Source organism: Triturus cristatus, chromosome 3_2 (assembly GCF_964204655.1).
Source record: "Triturus cristatus chromosome 3_2, aTriCri1.1, whole genome shotgun sequence".
Lineage (NCBI taxonomy): Eukaryota > Metazoa > Chordata > Amphibia > Caudata > Salamandridae > Triturus > Triturus cristatus.
In genome coordinates, this window is record NC_140584.1 from 85,460,985 (window position 1) to 85,478,392 (window position 17,408).

The 17,408-nt window shown below is 42.6% G+C and overlaps 1 protein-coding gene across 2 annotated transcripts in view; it reads right to left on the reverse strand.

The window, feature by feature from the left end:
• Nucleotides 1-17,408, reverse strand: part of ITGB5 (integrin subunit beta 5) — a 522,259-nt gene that overhangs the window by 198,900 nt on the left and 305,951 nt on the right. For both annotated transcript variants that reach the window (XM_085647299.1, XM_085647300.1), the window contains 2 exons: nt 10,988-11,149; nt 1,075-1,170 (listed from right to left, as the gene is read on the reverse strand). In XM_085647299.1, the coding sequence (XP_085503425.1) occupies nt 1,075-1,170; nt 10,988-11,149 (258 nt within the window). The remainder of the gene's footprint in view (nt 1-1,074; nt 1,171-10,987; nt 11,150-17,408) is intronic.

Genomic DNA, 17,408 nt, shown 5'->3' on the forward strand with positions numbered 1-17,408 from the left:
ATTGTCCGCACAGTTTCTAAAGTCACGTGGGGAAAATTGTGAGTGCAGCACAAGCAGCCGCAGCATGCATCTAGTTTCAGGGTTCCCAAAAGGCATTTTCTGCTTGAACAAGGCCAAATAAAATACCGGCAATTGACAGCTGGATCCTGGATACGTGCATACAAGCATAGTTGTTAAAACATCTGTATAGAATGAGAGGCACCGCTTATCTGACGCTACATGGGAATGCACTGGAATTATATGTGAACTAAAATTCGATTGCTTTTCATATGCATTATTTCCGATATACATGTTCAAGCGTCTTTCCTATTTGATCCTTTTATTCCTTTAGCCTTTCTTCTCTCTTGTTTTCTCAGTTCCGTATTGTTCTTCCATCCTATGTGTTAGATAGGTTTGATTCTCCCTCAGGAGAAAATCAAGTTAATCCAAAGCTGTATGCGCTTTTTTAATTGCAACGAACACATGACCACATGTATTATTATTATCGTCAAATATATTACTGATTTATGGGAAAGGCTTAAATGAAAAAAAATGTAAACAAAAAATTTCCCACTCAATTCTACCAACTAACAAAGCTCAAAGTCATCCTGATGTTAGCCTCGTGGCGAGGCACTCAAGCACTTTCATATGATGCCTCCTGCCTAACAGACAGGAGCCACTTTCGACCCCAACATGCTGCCATCTTTAGTGATTTGCCAATTCAATAACTTCAGTGCCTCTCGAGGTTCTTGAAAGTTGATGTGAATTTCTTAAATGTTGAGCCAAATTGCACCATGAAGCATTGGTGCCTTTCCACGAGGCCCTGCTATATTTATTTCTTTTTAGTAACAAAAACCTTGCCTAATTTAAGAAACTCGAGCGCCCCCTTTAGCTTCATCCAAGGAGTGTTTTTAATGTTATTTCGCATTTATTAAAGGGGTAGGAGGTCAGTGTTACACACTATCTAGAGCCAGTGTAGAATAGGAGGCAGGTGGTTTAACTTTGCATGTGACCCAGTAAGTTCTAGGAATGAACAGTCATCAACAGGAGTCCCTCCAGCGCCCTAAAAATGATCCATGACCCAGCAGTAATTACCTTGTAGAGCATGTAATGGTTCTTTGTGACGGCAAAAATGAGATGAATGTTGCTTTCAGACAGTTTCTCTCCGAGGAGTGCGAGTGATGGATAATCCTAAAAAGAAAGCAAGATTTAGACAATCAAAGGTAAGAGGCATGTCATAACTTCATTTTCAAGAAACGTAGCCGCTTTTGATCCCCAGTGTCTCAAGGCGCTGCCTACAGCTGAAACGAAAAAACATGTATGAGGCACAGACCGTGTGACTGGTTCACAAATAAAATGTTATACATTAAATTTGCAGCTGCTATTGCATGCAAAATGGACCTACATTGAATTCACACAGTGGTCGAAGTGAGGAAAAAAAGTAGGGGAACTGTGGGCGGAGAATCAGAGGGCGGGATTAACCTGAGGATTGGATCAGTGGGTGGAATTAGAGGCGTGGCCAGGATTGGCAAAACATCCCAATCTTTAGTATTTGTTTGGCATTTCACTGACCAGTTACAGCTTATTATGTTTTGTAATTCAACCAATGGATACACATGATTATTTAACGATTAATATGAGTTATTGTCATTAAAATAAATTCACAAAGTGGGATATGTTTCTAATCACAGAATGTCCCAAATATGCTTAAAAGTGGCAGCACACGCCATTTGTTTCTGAGCCATGGATTTTCTGTTGTCAGCAATAAACACAGAGACAATCAATTTTACGTGTGTAAATCACTGTATGGGAAATGTTACATAAGACAAAAGACTACAAGGTGTAGGAGTCACATGACAACCATATTAGTAGGCAGTATAGTTTAATAGTAATTGATCTGGAGAAACACAAACTCATAATTTAAAACTTAATACCATGTTTGGGGGTTCACTTTAATAAACATTATTGATTTCTATCCAAATGAACAGTTTTTGCAACATTAGGATAATCAAAGGCATAGGGAAAAAAACACATAAAGCTCTAGTTTATACCTTGCAGTGTGTATGCAGCTCTAAAATGAAAGTTAATAGCTCACTGTTCTTTGTTAGGATTTTAACTTATAAACTGCAAGTAGCAAAAGGAGCTTACTGACAAAAGCAATAACCCTCTGACCTATTTACAATATGTGCACTGTGTGATGGGCATGGTACATGTTCTTAGCAGCAGGCACATTAACCCTATCTTTCCATGAGTCAAACCTTCCACTAGACAAAACTCCGATCTCGCTCTAGGAAGACGTTCTGGAGTTATCATAACATTTTTATTAATGCCAAAAATTGCTATAGGCCAGGAAGGAGGCAGCAAGTTCTTTTAAAACCATAATATACAATGCCCCCACTCAAAGTCAGCACCCGTTGCGGTCACACTGGTCGCACCGCCCTAGAGCCAGCTCTTCTCAGGGGTCCTGTGACCTCAGTGACAGTCACTGTTGCTCTAGGGTCTGCTACTTCGTAGGCCTTCCTGCAAGACTGGAGGTGAACTTCTGCATAGATTGTGGTGGGCAAGCCTTCAAGGTGAACCCACACTTACCACTGCTAGGGTCCGCCGGCTGGTGTTAAGACACCAGGGCTTTTCCAGTTTTGCGGGGTCTTCTAAGGTCTAGCTTGGGAATGTGCTCCCTCAGGAGAGTGGTCTGGGGGACTGCTTATGAAGGCTGAACCTGGTTCCCCAGTTTTAAATTTGGCAGCTCTGCCCCCAGTGCTACATCCGCTCCCTCACTGAACACCATACCACCCCACTGAGAGAAATTCACACTGCCTTCAACTACAATCCAATTTGACCTGCTATACATACCTGGATGCGACTCGATAAAAATTACGCACTAGGCAAGAGCAATATGCTGCCTAAAGGAAAAAGTAACAACATCCTGGAAAAAGCAAACACTCATAGGGAATGAAAGATTAAATAAAGCTTGTGAAATGTAAGCAGGAACAACATGGTGAACTTAACGCTTTTACACTTACTATTCAGAAATCAGTGAGTGCTTCTGCCTGAAAACTACAGGGCCCAGAAAGGACCCATTTCAATGTCCACTGCTTATATGCTTACAAAACGTAAGCAGTATGGTTTAAAAAGACCACATTTGTGAACACAAAGCCGCCCTACACATTTTGTTTTCCAATCCACCCATCAACCAGGTATTGCAGTACCTCCAGGTTTGGCGCATTTCCCCACCGGGGAAAAACAGCGATTCACTGGCAAACTCAGTAAAGTGACACTGATGTTTTTGGGGTTTGAATAAAACCGATCTGGCCACTTTAAGAACACTCCGTCTTGCTTTATTTAGTTATTGATTTTTCATATTTTGAACCTTTTATTTCCGTGGCTGCACTTTGGAATAGGAAAATGGCAAAACGGCATTTCCAACAAAAGTGGTTTTCTTTTTTGCATCCATTTCACAGGGGAACACATGAACGACAGGAAGAAAGAGGGTGAGAACCATTTCTTGAGTCACGGTTTTCGGTAAGTGAGGAGGAGTTAGACAGACAGAGTGGGAATAAGAGTAAGAAAGAGAGGGGGGGCAGCTGCCAGCGGCTGAGCAGAAGCAGACACCTTCCTTGTCTTGTCTGGGCAGGAAGCAAGAGACGGAGACCTTTTCCTTCTCTGCTCCCCGACCGTCCCCGAACAACCACAAATGCCGAGCCTTCTCTGCAGACCTTGGATGTTTCTTAGGTCCAGGGACGCATGTTCAAAAAAAAAAGTAGGGGAACGGAATCTATAGAATTAAAGAAGTAGGGGCACACCGTGCCCTGCCGTTCCTGCCCACTTCGACCACTGAATTCACAATCATTCACATACGCAAAATGCACATCGCACAATCTCATTAAACGGTAAGTGAATTTGTAAAGATGCACATTTTGCACTTGGTCAAACGGCTCATGGGCAAGATTCCGGAGGGTTTTTTGATCACCAGCAAAATGATAAAGGGCACCTGAACCCATCACTGTTATCAGCAAAACTGTTCAACTTTATTTTCGTCAGTGATCAGCATGAATTTGAGGTCCTTTGGTCCGACCTGCTGGAGCCGTTTGTCTAGTGAACGTGCTCAACATTGCTTCAAGTAATAGGGGTTGCAAAAGATTGGGGGAAATTTAAGAAATCTTTGGTTATGTTTTGGATCAGTAAAATTATTTTTTTGGCGGGGGGGGTTAGTTTCCTAAGGAGGTTGTCTATAGTTTTTTTTTTCTGTCTGACCTTTGATTACTTCAATATTGCATATGCAAATGCCATCGCTTGACTGCACCACACCTCCTCCGTATATGTTGTGCAAGTATGTGCATTATGTGCATATTTGTGATTCACACACAATTAGCACATCCGCAAGGCAAAATATGGTTCATACCAAAAGAAGCATGACACTTCTGTTGCAAGATCACAATCATTACATACACCTTTATATGAAAAAACAATATCAATTTTCTATACAAAACACAGCCCGCCTTACCTTTCATGGTGTCCAGGGGCAATCTAGGATTGATCCAGCACCTCTATTAGGGTTTCGTCTCGAGCATTTCTGCTAATGAAACCACGGAACAATGCCACCAGTAAGACAATCAAAACCAACCAACCAGAACTCCCAAGGGGGTAGCTGATTACCATTTGGGTTATAGAAGCTACTGTGGCCCTACTGACACTTATGTGACAGGAATCTGTGGGGAAATCATAAAGTCCATCCAAATATGTAACATAAGGATGGTATTCTCATTCCTTCATCTACCCTTGGTCTAAAAGTGTCCTGTAAGAAGGTTCCAGCTCTGAGGGAAATTACTTAGGATGTCGGGAAGATAAAGATCAAGAGAAGACAGAATAAGGAGGAAGAAAAGAAATTAAGATGTATTTAAAGATAAAGTATTTATTTAGACCTGTATTGCCTCAAACTTACCCTTCTAGTCACTTCAGAAGGGATTCTGATAAAAAAAAAAAAAACGGGTGCACAGATTTATACCGATGTTAACAACTAAACAGGAAAAAACCCGCAGACGAGCCGTTGTGACGATTTGGTGCTGCTAGGCCACTATGGAAAAACACAGCATCTAAGGGTTTCCAAGGGGTTGACAATGATGCATATTTGACAAGTAAAGAAGACTTGATTAACAAGCATTGAAAATGCAATAGGTCTCGCCTTTGATTAAGTTAAAGCCATTTGCTTTGCTAATGGTATTGTATAGCAAAGCAAATGGCTTCAACTTAATGAAAGGCAAAACCTATTGCATTTTTAATTGATTACACAATCAAGTAAGCAGAAATAGACATGCACATAAAACACACGTGCAATCATACGCACGTAAAGACATGTAACCATTGTACATGTAAAGATCTGAAGCATGTACGCAGCCCTGCTTCAGACACAAGTATAAATACCTGCACACGCAAACGTGCAATGCACCCATAAACAGCCGGCGATTCTGCACAGGAGAGACGCCCCAGGCAGAGACATGCAGAGAATAATTCATCTGAAATCACTTCTCTGCGCTCTCCTGAATCGTGCCCCCGGGTAAGAAGAGAGGCGAGGGGCTGCCAGTAGCAGAAGAGATGCACACTTGGAAGAGACTCACGCTCTGGACAGACCGCTCACTCTGAAAAGATTGAGCAGAGTCTGGAGAGACCTCACCCACGTATGAACATATAGGCACACAACAAATGTGCGCACACACACACTCGCACACAACAAATACATGCACATAACTACCCCTTTTACGCACCTCGACGGCTTGCTCTATTGCAACTGTAATTTCATTTATTTAGCACTTACTACCCCTGACGAGGCGTTGAAGTGCTTTCAATAATGGTTCCATTTCTGTGAACAATAAATTACATCTGCTCAGCACTGTATTTTACTCCGTAGATAGCACGTAGCGTGTTTGTGTGTCGTGATTGCCAGGACTTTGTGAGGAGCTTTTCGGACCACGTGTCAGAAGGCATTTTATTTTTTAGCATCCGTCCACCCACACCACTAGAGGAGACCCGTATCTCAAAGGTCTGTAGAAAACATGAGCGGCCTATAGGAAGGTGGGACACTGCAGGATAGGCTGTTGAACATGGAAGCCAAAAGATTTAGCCTCGTCTTGTAGCTGAAGAACAGTATCCCAACTGTACCAGCCAATCCGGAAACGTTCTCAATCAAGATGTCAGCATGTCAGATCTGGGCAGCCTCTTTGGTCAACCACGGCCCGCACAATAGGCTTAACATGGCTGAGGTCCTCTGAAGATGCACGCTCTCACATGCTTCAACATGGTTCTCATTGTGGTGCGTGGCAGCCTGTAAAGATCACGTTAGAGATTCGACGCCATACATTTCCATGTGTCAGCTGCATCTTCAAAATAGTGGCAGGTTGCTTGACTTTGTCTCAGGAAGCCAGTAAATGTCATGCAATCAGATGCCAGTGCAGCAGCGTCATCTTGCGGCCATCTGCAGCATAACACATGTATTAGAAGTTAAGAAGGGCTTTAACACTGCTGAAATCGCTACATACATTACGGGAATGTTATTTGTTTATTTATTTTGCGAGTGTTCTATAGTGCGAACGTGGACCAAGAAGGGCGTTAGAATGTTTACAATGAAAAAATAGGTTATTAATAATAAACATGATCCATTTTCATAGCAGGCACACGGGTAAAAGTTGATTGTGACGCATTAGAAAAAGCACAATAGGTGACCATCAAATAAGGGACAACGCCTGGACAAACAGGCACACGAAGAAGAAAAGAAAGAATTAAAACAAGGCAGCGTGGCCAAGAAAAGTTACAGCCTTGTGTAGCGCAACTGGTGTTCATGTAAAGCGCTCTGATACCCGATACCTTTGGGTGTTCGAACTATAAAAACAAGGCAGCGTGAGGAAGCTTCTGATAAGCAGCTTAGTTGCCATGACAATGGAAAGCTTGGAATAAAGAGGGCGTCAGATTGTCCACTGTCCGTACGTGAACACGCATGCTGTTAGGTTTGGACAAATGGCGAGAGCAGCATCTTTGTCCTTCCCGACGCGAGTGCAGCGCATGCGCTGCTTTCACCAGGCGAGACCTAAAAATGACAATCTTCCGTACTTTCTGTAAAGCAGGGTTTTTTGGGGTTGTTCTCTCATGGAGTAATCAAGGGCATTCCATAGTTCTAGGCCCTGCATCAAAAGGACAGACCTGCCATCAAATTGGTTAAGATTTAGTCTACATCCATGGTTCCAAATGTGATCAGTAGGCAAAGGAAGTAGAAGCTTTTGTGATTCATGATGTTTGAAAACCATTTCACTAACACTCACTGAGGCTGAACTATGCTATCTCAAGTACTAAAGATTTCTGGAGATGTATTTTAAGAGTTCCGTTCAAGATATCAGTCTTGTAGAATAGCACCTGCATACAGCCTTTCCCAAAATCCCTCGAAAATGTACTAATGTTATGATGTTGTAGTGAAAACATCTGCCCATATGTCAAAGACCACAACAGTCAACCAAGCACTATTCCACTCTTACAACATATGACGCATAGGTCTTTTGTATGATATTTGGTACCTCACCACTGGCACCTATTCCGTTATCCCCTAGATACTTAGGATATCGCTTGCTATTTTAACATGCATTATTTCAGTCTCTACTACAGTTCCAGAGTATCTGTGTCTCTTTACACCCTGTGCTTCTAAACATTAAACAAACTGTGTGGTATATGGTTTGCAAATTAGTCTTTTGTTTCTCAAGTATTTGATTTGCACTTGTCCTCTTAAATTTGTATGACTCAATGCCACCTTGAGTTTTGTGCCAAGGTTAAGTTGGGGTAGGTTGCCTGACTTTTGCAAGCAAGCTAACACATTCCAATTGATTACACTTTTCTTTTTTTGATGTATTGATCCCCAGGAAGCAATGCTCATTATAATGGGTTCCAGGACTTTCCTGTTATTTAGGACCATTTGGAATGAATGCTATGTTTTACCATACATAATGTATGTTTGACATTTGAAACATGTTGTTTTGGCAATTCTGACAAGTGGATCCCTGATCTAGTTGCGTACAACTCCAACAACTGGTATTGTATTTAACAATTTTCTTTTGTTTCGCATCACATTTTGGTACACACATCTTGTAGTGACACTCACGAGGTACTGAAGAAGGCAGTCACATCTCTTATGATGGTACTAGGCTGAAACATATCGACCTAGGACCTTTATTTCAGTCTATGACAGGTCTAATTCCTTCCTCTTATAGTCTTGTTCTAATCCTTGTCTGGGAATGCCTGAATAAAACTTATAGTGGACCCCTGGGTTAGTTTTAACTCGCACCTATTTTTGTTTTGCGTCCCTAACCACACACCCATTTCACATAAGGTATTTAGTATACCTCTTTCAGACAAACAAACCACATCCCTGAGCTTCTCCTTCTCAGAGAGTGGGCTGTTGGTCGCACTATGACTAGGTTCATAGTGCGAGGAGGTTACCCTATGCTACCTTTGGGTGGATGAGGGAAACCGTCCTTTAAAAGGGGCACCCCATTAGCATTCTTCCAACTTTCTTGACCATGGTTTCTTTTATGTTTTTGGTTCTTGATTGGGGAGACAACACCTGCTGGTCTTTAAATCTCATCTGGCCCTCTTTGTGTTTTGTTGTCAGAAACACAGATCTCACCCCCCCAGATAATCAAAGTCACCCAAATTGGTGCATGTTTTCCTAATTAACGGCTGTTCCGGTCGTTTCTGCACAGTGACTCTCTTCCAGGTAGGTCTCTGTATGTTAATGGTACCTGCTTGGTCTTCAAGTGGTTAGTTTGGGACTTGGGACATAATTGTCAAACATCAGAAAAACAACTAAAGCTTAGTCTGAATTAGCCATAATGTACAGCAGTTCACAAATAGGCCTGCATCACTAATTGTTTTAGAACAAATACAAATATGCAATCTCTTCCAAAATATTTGTGCCTTATTGTTTTCTTCCTAAAGTAACAGACACTCTTACTAGTACCATTTCTTTCACTTGCCCCTGCCAATCAAATGACAGAAGAAAGTAAAAGACGTTATGGAAGGGACACTCAGCCAGAGACTGACGTCGAACACCTAAAGAGATGACTTCCAGTAATTGAAATCTGGATCAATGTTGTTTGTTTACAAATCAGTCAGTCAGAATTGGAACATATGCTTCTTCCCTCTGGGAAGTCTTATGTTTTTGATTCTTTTTAAAGACCCTTAAGTTGCCTCCCTTGTTATTTTTTCCAGGTTGCTGCACTTCCGACATGATGCAAATAGTCATATTGTGGTCTTACATTTTTGGGTTTAGGGACTGAGAAGATTGAGGCTGATACCGCCTTGAGTTCCAGGTGGGGTGTGTCACGTGATAAGCTGAGAAAGGTAGTGGAAAGTTCCAGGTAGTGTTTTAATTGAGATTTTATGGTGTTTGCTTAGGGCTGGGTGAGCTTAGGGCAGTGAGTGAGTCTGAGGAGGTTAAAGAGGATTTTTGGGGAAAATGTATCACCTAGTTGCGGCAGAGGAGGGGTTATTATGGGGGTGCAACTCGCAGAGTTTCCAATACTTTAGCTTGCTCAAAAGTGTTGTTTAGAGATTTGGTGGTGTTCGGGGGGGGGAAGAGGTTAGGAGCGGGAAGACATTTATTATAAGTTGGACACTGATTTCGGAGCTAGTGAATGCACTGAATAATTTCATTTTTATAAAAGAGGTGAAGGCCTTGTGGTGGACACTTGATTCAATATAGCAGATGGCCACATCCCAGTGCTCTGATAAAAACCTCGCATTGTGCCTATGGTTCCAGAACCTTGTTACAACTGCTTACTTGTACATATAAAATAGTGACATTGAATATTAAGAGAACCGGACACCCCATTAAAAGATGTAAAACGCGTGCCTATCTGCGAAATAGACATAATCTGCACACAGGAAATTCATTATTCTGAACAAGAGGCCAGATGCATGAGAAATGGAGGGGACAACTCTTCATACGGGAGGGGCATCTTAATATGGGTGAGACCCTGAGTGCTGTTTGTGGCCACCTAACCCAATCTGACCCAGAGGGCACATTTGTGATAATCAATGGATAGTTAGACCATTAGTGCTGGTCTGTGTATATGCACCCAACACCACTGTAGATGGAAAGATCTTTCCCCACTATCAAATGCCCACATTGTTGCAGTATCAGCAGCATCCACAAAGTGGCTCCAACACTGGAAGCTAATTGATATGAGGCATGCACTGCGCCCAGATGAGGCGGAATACCCTTTCATTCCTCCACACATGCTCTACACTCCAGACTAGATATGGTGCTGCAGCGTGTTCACATATAAGGGACAACACCGTTTCGATGAATATCTAGTCCAGAAACGGTCTGATCAGTGTACTTTACTAGCACACCAGATATGCGGCAGGCTGATGACCCGTATTCCCATGTGGAGATTGTCGACCACCTTGTTGATCAGCACTGCCTATGTTAAGATTATTTAGGAGCATATACAACAACAATGACATCACTGATAATGCAGGCTTGAGTGGCAACTCCTTACTGGAATAGTATGCTTCTAAGACGGTTGTATGTGGCCTGTGTAAAATGACTGTACATGGAGTTAGATCTACCCTTAACTAACTGATTACCAGGTTTGAGGAGATTTAAGGAGGAAGGAGATGGAAAATGCAAGAGGCACCCAAGCAGCAGAGACACTATTGCATGCAGTAGCCATATACCGGAACCGAGAAGAATGTCTCACAGTGTTTGAGTACAGAAAATACACAGCCAGACACCGTACTGAAGGAAACAAGTCAAGTCCTCTTTTGCTTGACTGACATGTAATAACGAAGCACAAAGGCCTATTAATGCACTCAGGGCCTCTGCGAGTCTATTGGTCAATATGCAAATCTAGATAAATGAGATGTCAACATACAATCAACTTTACAATGTTCATAATAGTGAAGTAAGGTTTCTCCACTGCACATTGTATTAAACAGATACTGAAACACAGTTATCCCCGCTTACCATCTCACTGGAGGCGCTGTATTCATTTGCTTCGTTCAGGTGGCAGTGGCCATCATGTGGCCGAACCAGTCCACCAAGCTTTCCGTCTAGAGCAAGGTGTTGCACATCATCTGTCGTAAACACCAGCAAGTGCAAGGCCTCCTTCCGCCAGCCAATCCTGTCCTGGGAAAGAGAAGAGAAATGTGTTATTCAGATGTAAAGGATCTGACAGCCAATGGCACATGCAGGTCTCTGAATACTCTGGGGACATCAGGCCTCTGCTGGCCAAGATTGATTCTGTCACATCAGGAGGCTTCTTCAAGCAATTATACATTTTGCAATTGGAGAACACGTGAAACAGGTTCGAATTTGAAAAGTAAGCCCAACTGAGGACGGAAACAAATGCACTTACTATTTAGGGCCAATCTCCTTCCTGTAAAGTCAGCAATAGATTGAATTAAAGGTTTGCCTATCATGGCAAAAATGACACACTTTTTGAGACTAGACTCTGTCTTGCAGGGTATAGTATGCTCAAAGACCTAATTTTGCCCTAAGTAGTGAAACAGAATTTCCATGGCATTCATGAATATAACCCTGATGCTCTGCAGTTGCAAAGGATGCTGTAGTGAGCATTTCCATGAGGCCATTTCGCCCTGAAACTCTGTTTCTGTCCTGAAATTGTGTAATTTAGAGTGGTGATGCCCTTTCTAATAAATGTTGGTACATCAGAAATTGGCTCTGTAGTCAATGAATTAATTATGAAATATATTGGACGAGATCTTGTGGCACCCAGCGCCTGGCCATCAATACCGGAACACACATAAAGAGGAGGCCATGTATTTGTCTGGTTGAAGATATTGGTAAGTTAGGCTTTGACTTGCTCACAGTACAAAGTCAGGTTTGATTTTAGGTCTGTGGTAACACTCAACAGTTACGCAGATTGCCTTTCTTGTGGCTGTGTCACAGGATATATCCAAGACCACTCGAATTATACAATTCAGGGACTGCTAATTTTTCAGCATAAAAAATGATTTCCCCAACTAGCCGCATAATTCACATTCTACTGCATAATTTGCAGATTTCAAGAAAAAAAGAAGAATTTAGATTTTTCACAGCCTGGTGGGCAGAAAATCTGGATTTTATTAAGGACACGGAGGCCAGGATTATGCAAATGTCCTTTATTGCGCAGCTCACAGCAGCAACAATGAAGAGATCTAGAACTTCGTAAAACATTCCATCATAGTATAAAGTCCATGTGCACGTAGTCATCTCCCTTCTTTGTGCAGCGAACAAGATAACTTTTAAAATTCTTCTCAAATAACATTCTTTTCAAATAACATCCTTTCAAATAACTTTCTTAGAGAAGACATCAGAAAGATCTCCGAAATCATTTAATCTGAAAGAAAAAGAACTGAATCACATTACAAGGGTGGGTTTAAATGTGGAGGGATAATCCTGGCCTCCGTGTCCTTAATAAAATCCAGATTTTCTGCCCACCAGGCTGTGAAAAATCTAAATTTTATGGCATGACACGGAGGCCAACATTATGCAAGTTCAAAGTGTATTCAACGCATTATCAAGAGCATTTGTTACAGGTTTAAAATAACAACTTTTGAAAATCCATTCATTTGACCAGTCTGCGGCCCTAAGGATATCTTGAAGGCCGCAACCCAAAACAAAGGCTTTTGAAGCTGAAGCACCTCTAAGAGAATGAGCACCAAAAACGGAAGTATCAATCCCAGCTTCTTTCATAACATCCTTAACCCATCTAGCTAAGGTGGGGGAAGAAACCGCTTTATGAGGCGGTCTATGAGATATTAATAATTGGTCAACAGAATTTCTTACCCCTAAAGTTCTTTCTTCGTATTCAAACATTTGACAACACACAAGCTTTCGTTCTGAGGAAAAAAGGGATAGAAGACCGAAGTTGACATAGTTTTAGTTCTTTTCTTAAGGAAGAAACAAACTCCCTCAGGTTGAAAAGCCCTACTAGAGATGTCTAGGGCTTTGACATCCGATGTTCTTCTGAAGGAGACAAGACACAATAAAACAGTGAGTTTATAGGAGAGTCTCTTTAGAGAGAGGGAAGAATTCTCACCCCAACTTACAATTAATCTGAGAACGTCCCTGACGTCCCATAATGCAGAATACTTGGGTAAGGGTGGATTTATGACACGCATACTGCGCATGATTTTTTTGGTTAGTATTTTCTGACCTACCGAGATACCATCTACTAGGCAGTGCCCTGCTGCAATTGCTGATCTATAGACGTTAACGGTACGATAAGCTAGGCCTGAAACGAAGATTTCAGACAAGAAATTAATAACTTGAATTAGATCGACTGAAATGGGATCGTAATTCCGTCGAACGCACCAACAAACCCATTTACGCCAAGCCAGTCTATAAGCTTTCCTTGTCCCAGGTGCCCAGGACTCTGATATGAGTCTGAAAGCGTTCTCCGAAATTCCTGGGAGGCGCCATTGTCTCCTAAAATCCTCCAGGCCATCAAAGACAGGAGGCCTTGAATCACAAGGGGGTGGCGTTCTCCGCGAGGACCTGAGATTATCGTCTCGAACGTAGGAATGAGTATTGGAAAGTCTATGGACATTTCCATTAGAATTGGGAACCAAGCTTGGGATCTCCAAAGTGGGGTTACTACTACCACTGGATCCTTGTTTCTCCGGACTTGAATAAGAAAGCGAGGGAGCATGGCAAAAGGAGGGAAAGCATAAGGGTTCAGACCAAGCCAGTTCTGAAGGAAGGCATCTACCGCCAACGCCTGAGGGTCCGGTCTCCAGCTGAAGAAATTCGGTAGTTGAGCGTTGAGTCTGTCTGCAAACAGATCTATTCCAAAGGGACCCCATAAGGTGTGGAAATATGGATTTTTATGGTCGGTCATGTCCCCTATCTTGGACCCCAACGGTTTCGTGTATAAATCACAAGTACATGTATGTTCCCTCCAGTTCCAGTTATGAAGACGCAAACACATGTGCGTCCACCGTCAACATGTCCTCTTTCAGATCCGCCATGAATGGGCCGGATATTCTATTCCTAAGTATGAAAGGCCACCGGCTTTATATGGTTCATTTATCCCATTTTACAGTCCAGGCGAGTAGGCCCTGATTCTGCCATTAAGCCTTTTTCTGCCTTTCTGCCTCTGAAAGCTCCAGTCTGAGCCTGCATCTGTGACCATGAACTTTGTCTTACTCCCTGCGCGGCTAACGGTGCCTGACTCGGCCTGTCTGCCTGCCAAAAACTGTATTTCACCTTCAAGATTATCTGCTCTGCTCCGCTCCTCATCCGATGCATTCCTGTCTAGTAGTTTAGGTAAACATTCCTCCAGCTACCGTGCAAAGGACCAGGCCTCGCTGCCCTCATGCAAGTAATTCATAGCCCTGTTACCATGGAATATTCCTACCCCCTCGCATCTAGTGTAGACACTTAGACGCTTGTACACGCACTAACAGTCAGTATAGTCAGTATAGAATAAGATTCTATCCTAAGAGACCTCTCTTTTTGGATAACACAGTTCTTTAAACATAGGATATTAGATATGATTTGGGATTAGGTTGACATAACCCCAGACTTTTGTCTCCACATGTAGAGCTAAATGTCAAGTCCCTTTCACCCTCTAGTTACACGTCAATCACACGTCATGCTGCTGCGCGCGCATCTCTGCCAAGTATTTTTGCTGACATTGCGAAATTCTTTCATGGAACCACCCATTTATGACATCATATCTAATGACGTTCTTTAGTTACGTCTAGTTACACCCATTTTAGTTACGTATGTATGCTTTTATCTCTGATATCAACTGTTACGCCTCCTGCATCTGTTTCACTGTGATGCCTTTTCTATAAAAATGATTACCTGTCAATAATGTATTGCTCCTTCCTTCCTGAACTCTCGTGGTGATGGAATAGAAGGCCCATAATTCGAATTATGTTCCTTTGTATAGGAATAAAGCCCGTTCCGAACCTCTAATACCACGGATTCTGCCTCTTATTTTACTGAGCTATTGTTATAGATTTTCCGCATCAAATTAAGTACCGGTAATTAAATTATTTACCACATGTATGGCGCCCGAACAGGGACACTTTCTCATCTCACGCGCCGGAGGTGCGTTGCAGGCCCGGCCTCCTGCCACAGCTGGACGGACAACAACGCGTACCCACAGGATTTCCTGTATCTCCCTCCTGCCGAGCGGGGGTAACTGAGGCTGCGATCAACACCCAGACGAGGCGGTGAGAAGTGCGAAGTATCCCGACCAGAGCCTAGCTGAGAGAGCAAGATCCGAGGTATACAGAGGCCCACCAGGTTCCGAAGTTCCGCAGTTTCGAGTCGAGTCCAGTCTGGTCCGAGTCCAGTTCAGTTCAGTTCCTAGGCCTTCCGTTCCGAGCTACCCGGTGAGTACCATTGTCGGGGAGGCGTTCTGACGTGCACATAGGTTGTGCCGGTCAAGACGGGTTTGGGTACACAAATCCGGTCTGCACTGTTTCAGCAGTGTATCTGTACTGTTTAGCAGTATATCTAGTATGTCTAGTATATAATTCAGAATTACCTAGTTAGTGTCGAGTATCATGCTTAGTGACTAGTTCCCTAAATGGCCATCATTGTTGTTCATTAAATGTTAAATGTTTTAAATACGTTCTGCATATTGTGGTGTGAATGACTGTTCATTATTGTGTTTTGTTGTATTAAACGTGTTCAGAATTAGGTATCAGATCAGTTTTCAATATGCCGCTCTTTTCGAAATTAAGACAGATCAAAACTAGAAAAGGGGTACTCGAAGAAGCTGTTCCCATTCCTCCTAGGGACACTCCAGGGTACTTCATGTATCATAAACATGGCCTAGACGCCATATTATTTCTTGATTTATGGGTAGACTACACCAAGGAATTCCCAGAAAGTCAGAGGTGGCCCGCAGCTGGGACCTGGGATGCAGATTGCATCATGAAAGTAGAGGAAGAATTATGGAAAAAGAAAGCTAGACAATCACAGAAAGATGCCATTGAATTATGGCGTAAAGAATCGTATAGACGTACAGAAAAAGCACGTAGACAGGAAGAGAAGAGTAAGGAGAATTCCGATAAAGTCCGAGAGAATCTATTAATTGAAGAAGGTACCCGAGCAAAAGCAGAACAAGTAGACAGACAAAGAAATGCCCTTATGAATGGTATGTATCCTCTTCTGGCCGAAGGGTTACCTAAGGCTACTCTGGAGATACCCAAAGACTTGCCACCCCCATTGTTTCCGATAAAAGCACATCCCAAAGGGCATCCCAGAACCGCAGAAGATGTTTTCCTTTCCTCTTATTTAGACGATGCAGCTCCCGAGTATGCTAATACTGCACCACATAGACCGCCTGCCGAGGGGGTTCAACGCCAAGACCCTCCGTCTGTACCTCCGCAACAACAAATTCCGACACAAGTTCCGGCAAGCACATCTGTTTCTACAGCTGTACCCACACCTATGGTTGCTATATCACGTTCAACGAATCCTTTCACACCCAGCACCCCAGGCGGTGCTACAGGAGGTACAACAAACATTTTTTCCACGCCACCCAGAGTAAATAAACTTTCCTTTCAAGAATTAGCTCACCAACGTACGCCCAAACTAGTAACTCCAGACACGCTTAAGGAACTTCTAATAGATTGTAGATATGACCCTGTGCCCGGCAAAAAGGATGAAATGCTGCTGGCCTCATTACGTATCCGACGAGCTGCAATATATTTAGGGAGGCTACCAGGAATGACTACACATTTAGAAAATATATATCACTTTGTCCAGTCAGGGCGAGATTCTGAAAGTATTAATAGAGCCATGGAGTACCAGAAAGTGGAGATACAGGGAGAACTGTTACGTTTCCTCATAAATTGTGTGGTCAGAAATCAAGACCGACCAGGGGTAAATCCGGAAGAAATGCAAATTCTTACCACATGGAGTCGGAATATATCAGAAGGGAGACATGATAAACGATTAAGTATAATAGCTATGTGCCGAAAAATCCGCAAAGAAGTAGAACGAATACACGAAGAAAGATTAGCAGTAGACCAGCCTGAACAAACCGAAGAGGAGGAAGAATTAGAACTGCCCACAGGACAGTTAGAAACAATGGCCTATGTAGGTAGAGGAAGATCTTGCAATAATACTAGATGCTTTACTGATCCGATACGTCCGATACGTCCAGATAATAACAGAAATTTCCAAACACCTATAATAAATATAAGGTCCCCCGAACATTCGTTCCAAGCCGCTGATAAATTACTCCGAGAACGAAGGGGTTATCATATACTCGATTCTATGGACGAACAAGAATTAGCCAGGTCAGCCGTTCACTGGGTTGACAGTCCCGGAAAATATAGTGATGATACACTAGCACACACGTTTTTGAACCTCAACCCAGATGAACAGCGTTTAGCTGGTATCTACATGATTCAAC